This window comes from Anser brachyrhynchus (genome assembly GCF_964034855.1).
Source record: "Anser brachyrhynchus genome assembly, chromosome: W".
Taxonomy (NCBI): Eukaryota; Metazoa; Chordata; class Aves; order Anseriformes; family Anatidae; genus Anser; species Anser brachyrhynchus.
This window is the reverse complement of record NC_137704.1, coordinates 19,803,986-19,825,515: the sequence shown is the minus strand read 5'-3', so window position 1 is coordinate 19,825,515 and position 21,530 is coordinate 19,803,986. Positions and strand designations below refer to the sequence as shown.

The 21,530-nt window shown below is 42.8% G+C and overlaps 2 protein-coding genes across 4 annotated transcripts in view; one reads left to right on the top strand and one right to left on the bottom strand.

The window, feature by feature from the left end:
- The window catches only part of LOC308184742 (zinc finger protein 131-like), a 33,245-nt gene extending 24,970 nt beyond the window's left edge, over positions 1-8,275 (top strand). For all 3 annotated transcript variants that reach the window (XM_080572170.1, XM_080572168.1, XM_080572169.1), the window contains 2 exons: positions 848-978; positions 6,071-8,275. In XM_080572170.1, the coding sequence (XP_080428296.1) occupies positions 848-978; positions 6,071-6,679 (740 nt within the window). In that variant the 3' untranslated portion in view covers positions 6,680-8,275. The remainder of the gene's footprint in view (positions 1-847; positions 979-6,070) is intronic.
- The window catches only part of LOC308184750 (uncharacterized protein), a 224,008-nt gene that overhangs the window by 162,469 nt on the left and 40,009 nt on the right, over positions 1-21,530 (bottom strand). The window lies entirely within an intron of this gene.

Sequence of the window (21,530 nt, the reverse complement as noted above, 5' to 3'; positions counted from 1 at the left end):
CAGATTAATTATCAGACTTTTAGAAGAAACATACTGTTCCTAATTTTTTGTACTTTAATTTCCTTGAATTTCATTGCGTTTGTACGTGAATAAATTAGTAAATAGACACCGGTTGTACTTGGCTACTACTTGATGGCAGTAATAACAATATACTACTCTGGATGAAAAAAGAAAACAGGACCTATTTTCAGCCTTCCCTGCTGTTGTCCTTAGCCGGCTTCCCAGTGGAAAATGTTCTTCTTTTTGGTACCAGGTTTGAAAGAAAGTGACTAAATAGAAAGAATTATCTTGCTTGTGCCCATCTATGTCCCTCCGTGCTTTCTCTTCACATTTTTTTTAAATGCTGATGCATTTTTACTTCATGGTCAGGTCATTCTGTGCCAGCTTCTTTGTCTGGAGCTCAGTTTCAGCTCTTGAGCATAAGCTGTTTTTGTTCTTGAAAACTTTGTATTTTTTTAATACTTCCTTTAATGTGTGACTTTGTATAATTTCTAATGTTGAGTCTTTAACTATAAATATTATCAGGTGAAAAGGCTATATAGCTGCTATTTCATTAAGATATTTTGACAGGATAGCAATCTAACTTCCATAGAAAAATAAATGTACTTTAAACAGCACTAACAATTATATTAGATTGTCATTTTCTAAATTTACATAATTTAAATTTACATAATCTATTTACATAAATGAAGTTTGCATGCAATGTCTTTCTCTTCTGTAGAATAATCCAGTTGGCCAAGTTTTTACAGCATATCTATCAATCTATGCAAAATGGAGAGAGGACAAAGGAAGAGCTGACAGAAAACCACTTTTTTATACACTTAAATCCCTGTGTTTGTCTTAATAGGTGAAAAACCATTTGAATGTCCAAATTGCCGTGAACGTTTTGCTAGGAATAGCACACTCAAGTGTCACTTGACAGCCTGTCAGTCTGGAGTTGGAGCTAAAAAGGGAAGAAAGAAGCTATATGAATGTCAGGTGGGTAATGGAAGTTGCAGTCTGAGGTTAGACACCTCCTTCCTGTGTTGAGGGAATGAATACTAAGCAGGAAAGACAACAAGAGTGGGCTCATATCTCCAAGAACTACTTTTAGTAAAACAAATATAAGGATCACATTCAACCACAACATGCAGATAAATTATTTTGTCCAAGTAGTTCCATTTAAAACATGGAATTACTGATATGGATCTTCATAATACTTCGTTAATCTTTCTGCTTCCTTTTCATGATGCACTGACCTAGGCCTTTCCCTCTTGTGAGCATGCTTCACTAAAGTCCAAATTACAAAGTACTATTTTATTTTCCTATTTTTTTATTCTTCTGTTTGATATCCAATATATTGACTTGATCTATAAAGTCTTTCTATCTTATGATGACAATTCATATCTTTTAAGCAAATATAAATGCTGTAGATAGACATATAAGGTACTTGGTCACTATATGTAACAGGTTCAAAAAGCTGTTCAGAAGAAAGTTACTTAACTTTTAAGAATCAGCTTTTAAAAGCTAGATAATATGAGAACTAAGGTTGGCTGTAGCATTTTTTTTTATTTGCCATTTTGCTGCTTCAGTTCTGCAACAGTCTCAAATACACTTCTCTCCCCACCCCCCAAGACTCTCATCCTATTCAGTTGACAGATAGGCTGTGGTTTGAAGTTAATTTGGCTTGTGTAGTGAAGAAAACTGCTGGACATGGGTTTTATTTGTTCCAAAACAGAACATTTTTTTACTTACAGAAAGCAGCGAATACTGCAGGAGATGAATGAATGAATTCTGTGTGTTGCTAATCGCACTTTAATTGGAAGTTTCACTGATGCCGTTGCATCATTTAGTTTTTATGCTAGTCTGAAGTTAATTTCTGTGGGCATAGCTATGTTTTAAAGATGTTTGTTTTGAGCATGAGAACTGCTGTTAACACAAAGTTGTATCTAGTAGCATCAGACTCAATATACTGTTTTGTCTTTGCAACCCTTTGGTTTAATTGCATTGTGTCATAGCTTTCTCTTTCTAAATTGATACCATGTTCTCTTACAGATGTTGTGAATGTGAATTAGTGTTACTTCAGCCCACAGCAACAGCAGTAATTCCTGGATATTTTTTCCTTGATTTTTTTTTTTATCTTTAGAACTAAATTTGAATAGTATTCAATAAATAAAATCTTGGCTCACTGCAGAACGAGGAGAAAAAATTGTACTTCCTTGATGAGCACTTCTGTTGCTTTTCAGTGTATGTCTTGAGGACTGAATTAGGCTACATGTGGCAAGAGCGGTAATTATGTGCTTGGGCATTACTAATAGTTATTACCTTTATATATGACTAAGTAATTTTGTGTCTTTATTTATAAGGTTAATATTTTAAACACTTGTACAACATCTTTCTAAAGCATTAGTCTGGGCGGAAGAAAGCCTGGCACTAGCATCATAAACCTGTTTTTAACAGACTTCAACAGTAAAATGGGGATATTCAGACCCATTACATGACCTGTTCCTTGAGTTAATTCCTGTCAGTTACTCCATCATCCTTCTGTGCTGTTGTCAAAAATTAAGAGGAGATAGAACACTGTTTCAAAAATGCTTGCTGACAGTGAAGGAGTGTTGAAACATGTTCTTTGCTTCTTTCTGCAACTGAGAACAGTTCTATGGAAAAAGACTCCTGAGCCTGTTTCTTTACTCCAAGTGCGACTCTACCCCATTCTTCTCTCTGGCACCTTATTCGTTTCTGCAGTGTTTCTGTGTATTATTTTCAGGCTACTCACCTCAGTCAGTGTCAGCTGAAGGGAAGAAATGAAAGTGTGCTCAAGTGCTTTGTGAAAATAGTGCCTCTGCAGTCTAGGCAGTACTTCTAGGTGGAGAAGACTTAAAGGGATGGAGTTTTTAAGATATTTTTATCTACTGAGATTTTTTTTTTTTTAATAGCAAAATGGGAGAGTTTACTCTAGCTGGTTAAACCTCACATTGCTGTGAACAAAATAAAGATAATGAGGAAAAGGGGGCTAGTAGTACTGCATCTAGAACTTCAGTAACAGGACAATTTGTATCACACTTTCATCATGCAATATTATTGCACAAATATAGTTTTCTGCTCAAAATTCTAGTACCAGATCTTCATTGGGGCATGCTTCTGTATGTGAATTTCACATAAGGTTGAAATAAGAAAAATTTCAAAATCTGTACTGACTCATAAATTCAGTAAGTATCCTGTTTATGTATAAATAGAAGGGCTACAAAGCTGGTGAAGGGCTTGGAACACATGTCCTATGAGGAGTGGCTGAGGGAATGGGGGTTGTTTAGTCTGGAGAAGAGGAGGCTCAGGGGAGACCTTATTGCTCTCTACAACTACCTGAAAGGCAGTTGTGGGGAGCTGGGGGTTAGTCTCTTCTCACAGGTAACTAGTGATAGAACTAGAGGGAATGGCCTCAAGTTGCGCCAGGTGAGGTTTAGGTTGAAAATTCTGAGACATTTCTTCTCAGAAAGAGTGGTCAGGCACTGGAACGGTTTGCCCAGGGAGGTGTTGGCATCACTGTCCCTGGGGGTATTCAAGGAAAGGTTGGACCTGGTGCTTAGGGACATAGTTTAGTGGGCAACATTTGTAGTAGGGTGATGGTTGGACCAGATGATCTTAAAGGTCTCTTCCAACCTTAATGATTCTATGAAATGGCACGGTTTCTTAAATAGTAATAACAGACGCTCTTTTCATCTGAATCATAGAATGGTTTAGGTTGGAAGGGACCTTAAAGATCATCTAATTCCATGGGCAGGGACACCTCCCACTAGACCAGGTTGCTCAAAGCCCCCATCCGACCTGGTCTTGCCTCATCCCTGGAAGAGTTCATCCACAACTTCTCTGGGCAACCAGTTCCAGTGCCTCACCAACCTCATAGTAAAGAATTTCCTCCTAATGTCTGATCTAAATCTACCCTCTTTTAGTTTAAAATCATTAACCCTTGTCCTATTGCTACACTGCCTTTTAAAGAGACCCTCCCCAGCTTTCTTGTAGGCTCCCTTTAGGTACTGGAAGGTTGCTCTAAGGTCTCCCTGGAGCCTTCTCTTCTCCAGGCTGAACAACCCCAACTCCCTCAGCCTGTCTTCACAGGAGAAGTGTTCCAGACCTCTGATCAACCTTATGTTGTGGGGCCCCAGCGTCGAATGTAGTACTCCAGGTGGGGTCGGGTCTCATGAGAGCAGAGTAGAGGTGGAGAATCACCTCCCTCAACCTGCTGGTCATGGTTCTTTTGATGCAGCCCAGGATGCAGTTCACTTTCTGGGCTGCAAGCTCACATTGCTGATTCATGTTGAGCTTCTCGTTAATTAACACCCCCAAGTCCTTCTCCTCGGAGCTGCTCTCAGTCCATTTTCCACCCAGCCTGTATTTGTGCTTGGGATTGCCCCAGCCCAGATGCAGGACCTTGTACTTGGCCTTTTTGAACTTCGTGAGGTTTGCACAGGCCCTCCTCTCAAGCCTGTCTAGGTCCCTCTGCATGGCATCCCTTCCTTCCAGCATGTCTACTGCACATGACACCACAGAGCTTGGTGTCAGCAACCAACTTGCTGAGGGTGCATTCAATCCCACTGTCCGTGTCAGCATCAAAGATGTTAAAGAGCACTGGCCCCAATATCGACCCCTAAGGAACACTGCTCTTTACTGATCTCCACTTGGATGTCGAGCAGTTGATCACAACTCTTGGAGCGCGACCGTTCAGCCAATTCCTTGTCCACTGAGTGGCCTATTCACATCAAATCCATGTCTCTCCAATTTAGAGACAAGGATATCAAGTGGGACAGTGTCAAATGCTTTGCATAGGTCCAGGTAGGTGATGTCAGTTGCTCTTCCCCTATACACCAATGCTGTAACCCCATTGTAGAAAGCCACCAGATTTGTCAGGTGTGATCTGCCCTTACTCAAGTTATGTTAGCCGTCACTGATCGTCACCTTATTTTCCATGCTTTAGCATAGTTCCCAGGAGTATCTGCTCCATAATCTTGCTAGGCACAGAGGTGAGACTGACTGGCCTGTAGTTCCCTGGGTCTTCCTTTTTTCCCTTTTTAAAAATGTGGGTTATGTTTCCCCTCTTCCAGTCAGTGGGAGCTTCACTGGACTGCCATGACTTCTCAGATATGATGGACAGTGACTTAGCACCTTAGAGGTGGAGAATAACCTCTCTCAACCTGCTGGTCACGCATCTTTTCATAGAATCACTTAGGTTGGAAAAAAACTTCCAAGATCATCAAGTCCAACCATTAACGTAGCACTGCCAAGTCTACCACTAAACCATGTCCCTAAGCACCACATCTACATGTCTTTTAAATACCTCCAGGGATGGTGACTCAACTTCCCTGTACAGACTGTTTCAATGCCTCACAACCCTTTCGGTGAAGAAAGGGTTTTTTCCTAATTTTTCCTAATATCCAACCTAAACCTCCTCTGGCACAACTTAAGGCCATTTGCTCTTGTCCTGTCGCTTCTTGCTTAGGAGACCAACCCCCAACCTGCTATAACCTCCTTTGAGGTAGTTGTAGAGAGGTCTCCGTGAGCATCTTTTTCTCTAGACTAAATAACCCCGGCTTCCTTGGCTGCTCTTCATAAAACTTGTTCTCTAGACCCTTCACCAGTTTCGTTGCCCTTCTTTGGACGCACTGTAGCACCTCAGTGTCCTTGTAGTGAGGGGCCCAAAACTGAACACAGTATTTAAGGTGTGTTCTCGCTAGAGGTTTTGATGCAACGCAGGATATGGTTGACTTTCTGGGCTGCAAGCACACATTGCCAGCTCATGTTGAGTTTTTCATCCATCAACACCCCCTAGTTCCCACAGGGCTGCTCTCTATCCACTCATCACCTAGCCTGTATTCGTGTTTAGGATTGCCCCAACCCAAGTGCAGGACACTGCACTGACTTCTGAACTTTTACCTCTAACATGTTTGTTTTGTTGTTGGTGGTTTTGTTTGCTTGTTTGTTTTTGTTTTTAATTTAAGTAGCAAGAAGCTACACTATGTGAAGCTATGGTCTTAAATAGACACTATGGTTTCTCATATTTCTATTGGCACTGTTTAACATACTGTATCTTTTGTTTTAGGTTTGTAACAGCGTGTTTAACAGCTGGGATCAATTTAAAGATCACTTGGTGATACACACTGGTGACAAACCCAACCACTGTACCTTATGTGATTTGTGGTTTATGCAAGGCAGTGAGCTGAGAAGACATCTCAAAGACATGCATGATATTTCAGAACGACTAGTGACAGAAGAGGTTCTTCCAGTGGAAGCTGTGGATATTGAACCAGTAACATCAATGACTATAATAGAGCAGGTGGAGCAAGTCCACGTCCTACCAGTAATTCAGGTACAAGTGGATCCTGCGCAGGTAACTGTGGAACAGATGCACCAGGATCTCATACAGGACAATCAAGTGAAAGGTATGCAGATGGATGAACTGCAAGAACAGGTGCAAATTAGTTACTTGGAAGTTGAGCACATTCAGACTGAACAAGTTCATGCGGAGCAGTTGCATGTTGAGCATGTAAATCAAATACAGATGGAAGAAGTACGGGCAGAACTTATAGATGGAACAAACCTTGAACAAGCAGAATATGAAAGTGTTGATCAAGGAGAAGCAGAAAAAAAGAAACCTAGTCACATAGATGATGTAGATAAGGAAGATCATGAACAAGCTGAAGACAATTAGTGGACACTGAATGAAAAGGTAGATGACTAGGACAATTAACCACACTGTGCAGGTTTACAAATGAAATGCCAAATTATATTTGTTAACTTTTACATTGGCTTTTGAACCATCAGTGGTCATCTTTCCAATATTATTTCCTTAGAAATCCGGACAAGTGGACCAAAGTTAGTTTTCTTTGTGTACAACTAAATTTCTCTCATATGTGAAAAATAATTCATTCATGTAATAACACAGAGCAAACTACCATAGAGATGGACAGCTTTGTGAGGATTTTGATAATCCTCACAAATCACTGTTATACCATTCTTGGGTATATGTAAGAGTAACCTCTTTTCTTCTTGCCATAGAAGCAAACTCTTGTTATAGATTTGCAGAGTGTCTGTGGCAGAAGAATTAGTAAAATCTGGTGGGTTCTAATATAAATGACCAATGGGGTACCTGTGAGTTTTCTGGGCAGACTGTTTGCCATCCAACTGCAGTGTTGTATCTAACAGCAGTCCCTGCATTTCTTTAATCTGAGCAGCTTTATATCAAGCTGGAACTTCTGAACTTTCAGGGTGGGAGAAAACCATTTTTGCTGGAGGTCTCGGAGCACAAAAATCTTGTGCCTTTTCAACACTGACTGGTTAAATTTCCACAAAGGTCCTAGTGTGTTCAAGAACCTAGTTCAGTAAAAGGCAATGTAAGTAATGTTATAATGCTTTATATATTTGCTTAAAATTAATTGTCAACTACTGATTTTTTTTTTTTGCATTAAATTTAGAATGGGGCAGGTTGAGGGAGGAAACATTCCATATGGAGGCAATGGGACATTCTAAAAGGAACACATTAAAATAGGAAAAGCTCAGTAGAATCTGTGCTAAAAATGAGCTGGAAGAAAGCTATCAGCATACTCTTTTATAAATCTTCATTTTTTAAAATGAATATGTTTAAACAAATTGAGAAGACTCATCTCTATGGTATCAGGTTCCTGTTTTTTTGAAATTAAGTTCTGACACTTGACACAAAGATGACATGCTAAAAATAGAAGTAAAAGCCATAGGCATGAGTGCTAAACTGTGGATTAAAAGTAGGAGTAAATATTTTAATCGATATTAGACAGTAAGTCAATACCAACCATGAAATGTTCATTATTTGCTTCATCCAATAAACTAGGAACAATTGAGTGACTGGCAATTACAGTGTCAGATCCCAGCGTTAAGAGTCAATCTTATTTTAATAAGATAAATAGTTCGTTAGTGTGAAGTTTGTTTAGAAAATATTGGTCTGGCTCTGTGTTCAGCCATGCTAAGGACTTCTAATTCTCAATTATTACCTTGAGATTAGAGTCATTACATTCTTATGAAAAACTTTCTTTTCAAAGCCTTAACTGAAGGGAGGAATTCTTGCAAGGAAGTTTCCTAATGCACTTAGTAATCCTGTAGATCTTAGTTAAAATCAAGCTTTTCTATTCAGTCTTCTCCTAAGGTAGAAATATTTCCTCAAATCTGTGCTTCTGTTTAGTCTCATTCAAAATGATTCTTGTGTTTCATCTTACCCTTTGAGAAATTGTAGCAAAACAAACATGGATCTCAATTAAAATTTTTAACAATGTGATTAATGTAACTTGCATTCTTTTTTAATGATGTGTTGTGTTTCCTGAGATTCAAGTAGTATGTGATGAAATTCTGTGCTAAGGACAGGGTGAAAGGCTTTCTTCAAGTAATAACTCCACTGGAAAGTTTTTCCCTTTGCAAACCCCAATTCCCTACCTATAATTTCATTCCCAAATGTCTGAAGCCCAAATTGATCCTACCTCATGAGTCAGTCCAGTGGAGGCCCCCATGTCTCCATGCTGCAACTGATACTGGGGGGGGAGTTTCTGAGAATCAGAAGTTGTGGCTGCTTTCTGTAGTGGTCTCTTTGCTACGGTCTTTCTACCCCAAACGTCTGTATAGACACACAGACCTCTCCAAACTACCTAGCACCATAGGTGTTCTTCCCTCTAAATATGTATATACTGTTGATCCTCGGAGACCTATATTGTTCTATAGCTTGCAACGGGGCAGCATACAGCAGCACTTGATGCTTGCAGTCTGCAGTATGTCTTGGCATATAGAGTCAATAGTTGAATTTATGCAGAATGAAACTAATGAGATAAAGCAATGGGGTTCAGGCAGTGAGAAATGGAAAAGACGGAATGAACAGAAACACATGTGAGGTTGTGGAGAATAGACTTGTTAGTGTGACTGATAAGCATCAGCTTTGGGCAAAGGGGAGTTGAGCAGCCTGTTCTTGTCTCTCTCTTATACAAACTTTGTGGATGGAAGCCCTTAAGATTGGTATGAGAGTCTTGTGTTGGTGGGACGGCCCTGTTTTGGAGGCAGAACAGAATCTTGAGGACCACGGTGCCCAAGTGAAACCTTTTGCTTCGTTATGTGTAAAATGAATATTAAGTTCGCACCCCTGAATATGATAACGAGCTTAAAGAAGTAGATGCTAAACATATACGACTATAGTACTCAACTCTTCATCCGAATCATGCAAAACGTCACCCCAGGGAGGGAGCAGATAAGGTTAGGATATAAAAGACTGTTAGGAGTCAGTGCTAAAAATAGGGGAAGAAGAAAGAAAAAAAAAAGAGAAGTAGAAAGAGAAGAAGATGAATTTAGTGAGGAAAAAAAAAGAGCTGGGGGGGGAGGAAAAAAAAATTGGAAAACTAAAAGGGGCTGTGCCCTTTCTCCACCAAAACAGGGGTGTCTTGGTAAGCTCCGTGCCTTCATCATTTGGTGAGAAATACCTGGGATAGCATTCTGCTAGCACTATTATCATATATTAGCGCTATTGCAGTAAGTGTGTTTATCAACAGCAATTCCAAATCTGTTATATCTGTCACCTTATTAAATATGTTCAACTTTGTGAAACTGTCTCAGTGAAAGTCCTTGGCAGGACTTTGAAACAGGCAAGCACTGGACTCTGAAAAGTCCCTTTTTAATGAGGCAGAGGTGTGTTTTGTTATAAAATGTGAGCATTAAATTCAGACTGAGGTTACAGGTAGACTTCAGGATTTATATGTGATACTCATGAAAAGCCAAAAACTATTTCTGAAAGTAGGGCAAGGAAGGGAAAGGGAGCTGATCAACAGTTTGAGAGCTGCTGAATTATTCAGACAATATAAGAAAGGATTGGTTGTTTTTTTGGAAAACAGTTTTCTTGAGCCAAAGAAAGCTTAATCTGCAGACTTATGAGGATGAAATCAGATGTCATTCTTGTGCAAAACAGTCACTAGAAGAGGATCTTGCAGCCTCTGCTTTTGTTTGTGAATCTGCAGTAGAACTTTTACTTAGCTAATGGTGGGGAATATGGTACTGTTACAGAGATTCTGTAATTGATTATTATGTCAAATGATTTTTTATATTACATTTATAATAGATGTTTTGGCTGTTTATTTTTAAGGATTGAAGCATCTCCTCAACAGGGACTATCATATGAAAATATAATATGCAGTTGGATTTTTGTTGTTGCTGTTTCTAACAGCTTTGTTCTTAGACTTGTGTTTGCTGCTATACGTACAAATATTTTGTAACTTTGGAGCTACACTTTTTTTGTAGCAATTGTTTTTGTCAACCAGTTGCCAGCTCAGGCAGTTCTCACAGACGATGGAACCTTTTTCTGATCCACCAGCTCAAATTGTGAGAATTACGTTGTGTTCTTTGCAGTGGAAAACTCCAGTAACCTTGCATGTTCAAAAGTGATTGTGCAGGCATAACAGTGGGGAGTATGTTAAGCACATAAGAGGAAGGTCCCACTGTCCCAAAATAAGGAGGATAGCTAAGAAAAACAAGACAAGCAATGCCAAATCAGTAAAAAAAAAAAAAATCAAGGGCCCTCTAGTCACGAGAGAAGAAGGAAAAAAAATGAAAAGGAGAAATTAAAGGTTGGTCAAATAAAATTGTATATATATGGTATAGTAATAAGCATCGAATAGGTTGTGAACCTGTAGTACTCCTCCAATGAGGAAATGGGAGGAATCAAGTATTGGTAATAGGGGATATAAGGTTATGATACACTTCTGCTCTGTGCTTCTGCTTGCAGGATGCCCACCATTGAAATTGTGAATAAAAATGCTACTTTAAAGCCTTTGACACCGTCTCCCACAGCATCCTTGCAGCTAAACTGAGGAAGTGCAGTCTGGACGATTGGGTAGTGAGGTGGACTGTAAACTGGCTGAAGGGAAGAAGCCAGAGGGTTGTGGTCAATGGGACGGAGTCGAGTTGGAGTCTTGTATCTAGTGGAGTCCCTCAAGGGTCGGTACTGGGACCAGTGTTGTTCAATATGTTCATCAGTGACTTGGATGAGGGAATGGAGTGCACCATCAGCAAGTTCGCTGATGACACTAAACTGGGAGGAGTGGATGACACGCCGGAAGGCTGTGCTGCCATCCAGCGGGACCTCGACAGGTTGGAGAATTGGGCGGGGAGAAACTTAATGAAATATAATGAGGGCAGGTGTAGAGAGTCCTGCATCTGGGCAAGAAGAACCGCAGACACCAGTATAAGTTGGGGACTGCCCTGCTGGAGAGCAGTGAAGGGGAGAGGGACCTGGAGGTCCTGGTGGACAGCCGGATGACCATGAGCCAGCACTGTGCCCTTGTGGCCAAGAAGGCCAATGGCATCCTGGGGTGTATCAGGAGGGGGTGAGGTTAGTAGGTTTAAAGAGAGGTTCTCCTACCCCTCTACTCTGCCCTAGTGAAACCACATCTAGAATACTGCATCCAGTTCTGGGCCCCTCAGTTCAAGAAGGACAGGGAACTGCTTGAGAGCATCCATCTCAGAGCCACAAGGATGATTAAGGGAGTGGAGCATCTCCCTTATGAGGAAAGGCTGAGGGAGCTGAGTCTCTTTAGCTTGGAGAAGAGGAGACTGAGGGGTGACCTTATTAATGTTTATAAATATGTAAAGGGTGAGTGTCAGGAGGACGGAGCCAGGCTCTTCTCGGTGACATCTAATGATAGGACAAGGGGCAATGGGTGCAAGCTGGAACATAGGAGGTTCCGCTTAAATATGAGACAAAACTTTTTTACGGTGAGGGTGACAGAACACTGAAACAGGCTGCCCAGGGGGGTTGTGGAGTCTCCTTCTCTGGAGACATTCAAAACCTGCCTAGACGCGTTCCTGTGTGATGTGATTTAGGTGTTCCTGCTCCAGCAGGAGGATTGGACTAGATGATCTTTCAGGGTCCCTTCCAATCCCTAACATTCTGTGATTCTGTGTGATACTTCACTGAGATCCTTGCCTGAGCCTGTGTTATTGGCTACAGATTGTTTCTCACAAACTGGGGACTCGTCCGGGTTCCAGTCGCCTTCTGGGGAGCCCCGTTATCCCTGCAGCCGGAAGGCATGCCCCACTGATTTCAGCGGTCCTGTGCCTTGGTGACGGTGGTTCTGCAGAGAGCTGATGAAGGAACCGAGACTGGTTAAGAAGGCTGGATTGGTAAAGAATTAGAGAAGAAAGGAAGGTAGGAACTACAATTTTGAGAATTGACCTGGTAACTGTGCATAGACTAAGGTAAGAAATATTAAGAATTGCCTTGGGGGTTGGGTAAGACTTGTGTAATGTGTGATTGAGACATACTTTTGTGCAAAGCGACTGTGGAGTCCCAATCCACAGTTCAGTAGCTCCGCGAGGGGCACGGCCAGAGACAAACGAAGCGGTAGGTAGAAGGGAGAAAGGAAGAGTCTTGGGAAAATCTGGTATATGGTACCCCCTTGCATGGTGAAGTGCTTGGCAGTATGCCAGGGAATCTGGTTAACCCATAGGTGTACGGTACCCTGTACATGGTAAAGTGCTCGGCAGTACACCCCCATTTTCTAGAACTGGAACGTTAGTGTATGGTACCCTGCAGGAGGAAAAATTTCTGTAGCATCACAGTGACAAGGGCTAGGAAAAATGGGAAATAAGGATTCCATGGGAAAGGGAGATATCCCTGGGGCAGTACCATGTAGTCGATCAAGGATAGCCAGTTGATGTAATCTTTTTGGATTCCAGTAAAGCTTTTGATATGGTTTCTCATAGGATCCTAGTGGACAAAATGTCCAGCGTACAGCTAGATAAAAACATCATCCAATGGGTGAACAATTGGCTGATGGGTAGGGCTCAAAGGGTTATGGTAAATAGGTTTACATCAGGCTGGCAGCCAGTCACCAGTGGGGTTCCCCAGGGCTCCATTTTAGGGCCAGTTCTTCTCCATTTAGGGCCAGTGTTCTCATAAATGATTTGGATGTAGGACGAGAAGGTGTTTTGAGCAAATTTGCTGATGATACTAAACTGGGAGGAGCTGTTGACTCTCTTGAGGGTGGAAAGGCCTTGCAGAGAGATCTGGACAAACTGGAAAGCTGGGCAATCACCAACTGCATGAAGTTTAACAAGAGCGAGTGCCGGGTCCTGCACCTGGGACAGGGCAACCCTTGCTATACATACAGGGTGACAAGACGCTGGAGAGCAGCCCTGCAGAGAGGGATCTGGGGGTTGTGGTTGACAGCAAGCTGAATATGAGCCAGCAGTGTGCCCTGGCAGCCAGGAGGGCCAACCGTATCCTGGGGTGCATCAAGCACGGCATTGCTAGCCAGTCAAGGGAAGTGATTGTCCCGCTCTACTCTGCGCTGGTGCGGCCTCACCTTGAGTACTGTGTGCAGTTCTGGGCACCACAGTACAAAAAGGATGTGAAACTGTTGGAGAGTGTCCAGAGGAGGGCTACGAAGATGGTGAAGGGCCTAGAGGGGAAGACATATGAGGAGCGGCTGAGGTCACTTGGTTTGTTCAGCCTGGAGAAGAGGAGGCTGAGGGGGGACCTCATCACGGTCTACAGCTTCCTCACGAGGGGGAGTGGAGGGGCAGGCGCCGATCTCTTCTCTTTAGCGACCAGTGATAGGACCCGAGGGAATGGAGTCATGCTGTGACGGGGGGGGTGTCAGGTTGGATATCATGAAAAGGTTCTTCACTGAGGGAGTGGTCATGCACTGGAACAGGCTCCCCAGGGAAGTAGTCATGGCACCGAGTCTGTCAGAGTTAAAGAAGCATTTGGACTATGCTCTTAGTCATATGCTCTGAATTCTGATTTTTGGGTAGACCTGTGTGGAGCCAGGAGCTGGACTCGATGATCCTTGTGGGTCCCTTCCAACTCGGGAAATTCTATGATTCTATACTTGGGGCAGTGTCTACCAGCAGTCCTTTAGGGAGAATGATAAGAAATTGGAAAAATAATCCCAAAATTAGAGGAAATGATAAAAAGAAAATGATTAAATACTGCATATTAATCTGGACAAAGGAACCAATTAAGGGAACAACAGTATTTTGGCCAAAATACGGGTCTGATGAATTCAGGCTTTAAATTTATATGTAAACAATAAGACTCCTTTTTTAGAGGAGGGGTCAAGTTACGCTGATTGCTGGGTGCAGGGGGTAAGTCAGTTTTTATTGAAAAAGGGTCAGGACCAGGAGAAAGAGGAGTCAGAGGGAAGGACAGGTCGATGGGAACCCTTGGGTAATTTACCCCCTCCCTGTAATCCCAATACTGCACCAGTGGCAGCAGCAGTCGCTCCAGGAAGGGAGACAGGGACTGCAATTAACACTGTCCCTAGAGAAGGAGCGTACTCTAGGCTCTGGCAAGAATTAGAACAAGGTAGAAGAGAGATTGAGAATTTCCCCTTCCCTGATACTAACAGTACTAACACTCCTATTTATCCTCTTAGGGAGGTCCCAGTGGAACAAGAACAAATACGTTATGTGGACTGCCCACCCTACCAGCGGGGAAGTTAGGAGTTTTCAGAAAGAAATGGAAGTCTTTAATTGAGGAACCTATAGGACTAGGAGAACAGTCAGATCGGTTTCTAGGGCCTGATTGATATTCCTGGGGGGGGAAACGATATCAATCTTATGTTATTCACTGGAGAAGAGTGGGGAATGATTAGGTGGGCAGCTATGCAGGAATGGGAAAGAACCAATCCCACCCCCCCCCCCCCCCCCCCGGGACCGGGAGTAATTCCTATAGAGCAGAAATATCCACTTGCTGACCCCAACTGGGATAATAACAGCGCACAACATTGAAATCATATGAGAGACTTGAGGTCAGACTGAGAAAGTACTTGGTGATGATTCCTCAGGGCCTAGTAATGCAAGGGCTCTTGAAAGTTCATTTTGTGACTAAAGCCTGGCCGGATACACGGAAGAAGATCCAGAAGGTGGGAGGATGGGGTGAACAGTCACTGGAGACCCTCCTGCAGGAGGCCCAGAAGGTGTATGTCAGGAGGGGAGTTGAGAAGGAAAAGCAGAGTGCGAAACTAATGGTATTCACAGTGGACCATGTAGTGAGGCAGAGGGCTGGAGATAGAGGAAGAAAACTTTCAGGGGAAGTTGGGCCATGGATGGAAGGGAGAGCAAGAGAGATGAAGGAGGGGCAGGCAAGGAAAGCCACCTATGTTGCAGCCTAAATCCTAGCAAGGACAGGCTTTGAGAAGATGTTTTAAGTGTGGCCGGGACGGCCACTTCAAACAGGAGTGTCCGAAGTGGAAGAAGGAGCGGAGATTGCTGTTATTAAATCAGAATAGGGGAGTCAGGGCTTCTCAGAATGCTGGTCTATCTGAGAGCCTTTGATAAATATAGTGGTGGGACCTAATGAAGAAGAAGTTGTATTTCTAGTAGATACTGGGTATGATGGTTTTACCCAGCTGGGCAGCTGAGCTCCACCACAGCCTCTCTCTCACTCCCCCTCTTCAAAGGGAAAGGGGAAGAAAATATGATGAAAAGAGCGCAAGGGTTGAGATAAGGACAGGTAGATCACTATAATTATCATCACAGGCATAACCGACTTAGCATAGGGAGATTAATAAAATTTATTACTGATTGCTGACGGTCTGGAGCAGTGAGAAACAAAGAAACAAGCTGGGGGCACCTTCCCCTATCCACTCTCTTCCACCTCCTCCCCGCTCCGAGCGGCGTGGGGGGACAGGGAGTGGGGGCTGAGTGGGTCCATGGTGCTTCGTTTCCTCTGCTTCTTCATGGTCGCTCTTATCCCCTGCTTCGGCATGAGGTCCCTCCTGCGGGGTTCCATCCTTCCTGGGCTGGTCCTGCATGGGCTTCTCCACGGGTGGTGTCTCTTTGGGAGCTGCTCCAGGTGTGGGTTCGTTTCGTGGGGTCCATCCATTGGGAGCGGGCTGCTCTGGCTTGGGTCCCCCACAGGTGACAAATCCCTCCAGATCACCTGCTCCTGTGTGGGCTCCTCTGAATGGTCTGCAGTTCTGGCCCTGAGTCTCCTCCTGTGGTTTCTCTCCATGGGCCGCAGCCTCTTTCAGGACACATCTACCTGCCCTACCGTGGACTCCTCCATGGGCTGCAGCATGGAGATCTGCTCTGCCGCGGAGCCCATGGGCTGCAGGGGGACAGCCTGCTCCACCATGGGCCTCTCCGCAGGCTGCAGGGGAACTTCAGCTCCGGCACCTGGAGCACCTCCTCCCCATCCTTCTTCACTGACCTTGGTGTCTGCAGGGCTGTTTCTCACTCCTCACTCTCCCAGCTGCTGTTGTGCAGCATTTTTTGTTGTTGTTTGTTTTTTTCCATTTCTTGGATGTGCTCTCACAGAGGCACAAACAGCGTCACTTATGGCTCAGCTCTGGGCAACAGTGGGTCCCTTTGGAGCCGGCTGAAACTGGCCCTTATCTAACATGGGGCAGCTGCTGGATTCTTCTCACAGGGGGCCACTTCTGCAGCCCCCCCGCTGCCAGAACCTTGCTACGTAAACCCAGTACACTCTGATGGCTAGGTCAATGCTGGCCCATAAAGTATCAGGGCTTAAATTAACTAGTGAAACCATAAAGGTAATGGGGATAGAAGGGACTGGGATAAGAGTGCCACTTTTGGGGGCACCGAGCTGAGACCAGGGGATAAAATGATCACTGGGCAATTATTGTATGTACCCGAGGCAGGGACTAACTTGTTGAGAAGGGATTTGATGATGAAATTGGGCATTTGAATAGTAAATTGTTAGACTGGAATAATGGTGTCAATTAAGTTATTGAGAGAGGTTGATGAAAAAGAGAGAGACCCCATGGTATGAGTCAGGGAAGGAAAATGGAGGAGAGCTTAATATCGCTCCCCTGAAGACAGGTATGTGGGAAGGATATGAGGCAATAAAGCAGAAGCAATACCCTATCTCAATTGAAGGACAAATTAGTCTTAAACCAGTGATAAACGGGCTGATTAAAGATGGGTTATTGGAGCCATGCATGTCTCTCTTTAACATTCCTATCCTGTCAGTAAGGAAAGCTGACGGAAAAATTAATGAATACCACGTGTAATTGGGGAAAAGCCTAAACTTACCAAATACGATAATTATGGGAGTGCTAATTTATATAATGCACACCAAACACAGCTCGGGAAGCATTCAGTAACCGGATGGCCAGTCCCGTATGGCAAAAGGTGGTATTAGCTATGTGGCAATAGGGCCAGGAAACATTGCCCCCAGGATGGAAGTGAGCTTGCACCTTGGGGGCAATCATTCTGAACATAACCATTACTGAGGATATGTAAATCCAAAGCACCGGCCTCCTTGGGACCTACCTACGCAGAATCAAGAGGACTTCAATTAATCCTCTAGTGGAGAGAGGAATGGTGTTTCACAGTTTTGCGAGGTGGTTTATCCCTTCATTAGAGGTGAGTGAATTAGAAAAAGCTATTGTGAAAAGCTATCTTAGCCATAATTGAAGAATTAGAAAATAACACTCTAGATGTGATCCGGACACTGCAAGAAAAGGTGACAAGTCTGTCAAAGATAGTATTCCAGAATCTAATGGTACTGGATTTATTACTTGCCTTGCAAGGAGGGGTTTGCACTATAATTAATGCCAGTTGCTGTATGTATGTAGGCCAAACGGGGTGAATTGAGACTGATGTCAAAAATATTTGGGAAAAAAACAAGATCTTACATGAGGTGGCCCAAGACGACACTTCCAGGGGATTTAGAGACATTTGTGAAAAATTGACCTCGTGGTTGCCTGGGTGGGATTGGCTCAAGCAACTATTTGTTAGTATTCTAGTATTAATGGCATTGTGTATCTGTCATCCCCCATGATATCCGAAGAAAAATACTGTGCCCTAATGTTGGAAAAAACTCAAGAGTGGGGGGTGTGAAGAGGTGCAAAAACAACAACAGGAGTAAGAATAGAAAAGGGGGGAATTGTGAGAAACAAACTTGTGTTTTTACAATGGAAAATTTCACTGACCTTGATTATTCAAAAGTAATTCTGTAGGCATAACAGTGGGGAGTGTGTTAAGCATATAAGGGGAAGGTCCCACTGTCCCAAAATAAGGAGGATAGCTAAGAAAAACAAGACAAGCAATGCCAAATCAGTAAAAACAAAAATCACGGGCTCTCTAGTCACGAGAGAAGAAGGGGAAAAAGGAAAAGGAAAAATTAAGGGTTGGTCAAATAAAATTGTACATATATGGTATAGTAATAAGCATCGAATAGGTTGTGAACCTGTAGTACTCAGCCAATGAGGAAGCAGGGGAGGAATCAAGCGTCAGGTAATAGAGAATATAAGGTTATGATATACTTTTGCTCTGCGCTCCTGCTTGCAGGACGCCCACCATTGCAATCATGAATAAAAATGCTACTTCACTGAGATCCTTGCCTGAGCCTTTGTTATTGGCTACAGATTGTTTCCCACAAACTGGGGGCTCGTCCGGGATCCAGTCACCTTCTGGGGAGAATTGTTTCTCACAGTTATGTTTGGAATGATTGCCCCCAGGGTGCAAGCTCACTTCCATCCTAGGGGCAACATTTCCTGGCCCTATTGCCACATAGCTAATACCACCTTTTGCCATACGGGACTGGCCGTCCGGTTACTGAATGCTTCCCGAGCTGTGTTTGGTGTGCATTATATAAATTAGCACTCCCATAATTATCGTATTCGGTAGGTTATGGATAATTCCCTACCTCACAGGTACCATTTCCACACACCGGGTCAGTATTATTACCCCCTGAATTTCCATCAGTATGAAGAATGATATACATACTAATATAAAAACCAGAATCCCCTGGGGACGCTCTAATTCTGTGTAATCCAACCCTTTTCCCCAATTACATGTGCTATTCATTATTTTTTCCTCAGGAGAAGTTAAAGGTTATTTTACAGCTATGATTCACACCTCCTCCTAATTTTAATTTTAAAGGTTCTCCTGCAGGAACAGTCTCTCAGGTCTCAGTGTCAACTGATGCCTTCACCCAGGTGTAATGAGTCCACCATTTCTCAGCTGTTCTTACTGTCATCTCAGTAGTCAGGAGTACTTGGAATGGTCAGTCCCACTCAGGTTGTAGCTTCAATTCCCTCCATGTTCATATCAGAACCCAGTCTCCTACTCAGAATGGATGGATCAGGACTTCCAAGGGTGGGGTCTGGGCTAACAGTCCACAGGTCCTGAGAGATGACAGAGGATAACAGCCCAAGTATATAGTTTTCAAGAAAAGCATCTTTTTTCTTGAATTGAGAGGTAATTCATTCCCTTTGTCCATGTACAGCAATCCAAATAATATTTCATATGGTGAAACTCCCACATCTTTTCTTGGCACCGTTTGAATTCAGAGAAGTGCCAATATTTGCAATGTAAAGTGACTTCGTTGATCAGAGTCAATATTTTCAACAATTCCATACCTGGAAATTATCTGTCGTTTGAATTCAGAGAAGTGCCAAAGGTAAGCACTTCATTCAGGGGAGCCGAGTTTCCAGACCTAACTTAGTCAACTGCTTCTTCACTGACTGATTCATCCACTTCACCCTTCCAGAAGAGGAAGGATGCCAAGGAGTGTGAAATTCCCATTTATTTCCTAGAGTCCGCATTAGCCCTTGCAATATTTGTGATGTAAAGTGACTTCCCTGATCCGAGTCAATATTTTCAACAATTCCATACCTGGGAGTTATTTGTTCTAGAATTACTTTAGTTACTATGTTCACAGTAGCAGATACTGAAGGGAAAGCTTCCACCCACTCTGATAAGTGATCGACCAAGACTAATAAGTATTTAAATCTACCTACTCTAAGGAGTTCTGTAAAATCTGCCTGTACGCTTTGGAAGGATTGAATTCCTGGCTCTCTCCCCCCTTTAGGCTGGCTGCAGATAATTTTCCTATTTACCTTTTGACATACTACGCAACTCCTGCATACTTGTTCAGCCAAAGTGTATGTATTCCTACACATACATATTTCCATAGCACAGCGTCACACGTTGCTTGAATTCCCCAATGACCCTCTTGATGCAAAACCAGTTAATATTTGCTTCATTAGCACTTTACTCAGCATTTCTCTCCCCTCAGGGAGTATCCATTTTCCTTTGGACTCTGTGGCTCCTAATTCCTTAAAAAGCTCTTTCTCTTTTTCACTAAATATCTGCTTTTCCGGTGGGGAGGGTTCTTGAGGTATAAGATAATTTATTGTGATTTCTGATTGCAAGGCCGCCTCTCGGGCTTTTTCATCTGCCACATAGTTCCCTTGGGCAGTGAGTGAATTCCCTTTCTGGTGCCCTTTTATATGCACCATTGCAATTCCAGTAGGTAATAATAAATTATCTAGGACTTGCTTTAAAAGTTCTTCGTAGACCAAATCCTTCCCCTTTCTTTTGATCAGCCCACACTCCTCCCAGATTTTACCAAACGTATGAACCACCCTATATGCGTATCTCGAATTGGTATAGATGGTTCCCTCCTTTCCTTCAAGAAGATTGAGTGTCTGATTCAAGGCATATAATTCACGTTTGGGCCGACCAGTTATTGGGCAATCAGCCCATCTCTTTTACTTCTTCATTAAATCCACCAACTATAGCATATCCGTTATACCTCTTTCCCTGTATTACCTTTGAGGATCCATCGATAAACAGAATATCTCCTTCCTCAAGGGGAACATCTTGTAAATTGGGTCTCACTTTAGTTTGATACTCGATTAAATCAAGGCAGATATGTTCTATGTCCTCTCTAGCCCTTTCTTGTCTCCATAGGAAGGCAGCTGGATTTTGTGGTTAACACTGAATCATCCTTCTCAGTCAGTATTGCCTCATATTTCAAAACCCTAGAATCAGTCAGCAAGCACCCAGTTCTCTCAGTCAAGAGTGTCTTAACCTGGTGTGTAGTAGTAACTATCAGATAACCACCAAAGGTTAATTTCCTGCTTTCTTCCACCAAAATAGCAGTTGAACACATTCAGGCCATCCTCTGGAAACTGGGTCCAGCAGTTTAGATAAATAAGCCACTGGCTGCCACTTATCTCCCCCCACTCCTGGGTCAGTACTCCCAATGCTCCTCCCCAATCCACAGTAGTAAAGAGATAAAAAGGCTTATTTAATGCAGGAAAAGCTAAGAACGGTGCTGTGATTAAGCTCTGCTTCAATTTTTCTATTAACTCCTTTCTATTAATTGTCTATTCAAGTATATTAGACTCCTCCTCTAATAATTTAAGATACAACCCTTTTGTCTTCTGAGCATATGCTTCTATCCATAATTGACAATATCCTATTAATCCCACAAACTTTCTTAGTTCTTTCTTAGTTTTGGGTAGGGGTAACTCAACAATTCCCTGAATCCTCTCTGGATTTATTCTTCATTTTTGTGAGAAAAACCTCAAATAATTTTCTTTAGACAGGATCTTCTGTGAAGTTATTTTATTCACGATTGCAACGGCGGGCATCCTGCCAATTAGGAGCGCATTATAGAAAATATATCATAACCTTTTATTCCCTATTACCTGACACTTGATCACCTCCCCTGTTTCCTCATTGGCTGAGTACTACAGGTTCACAAGCTGCTCGACGCTCCTCTATACCATATATGT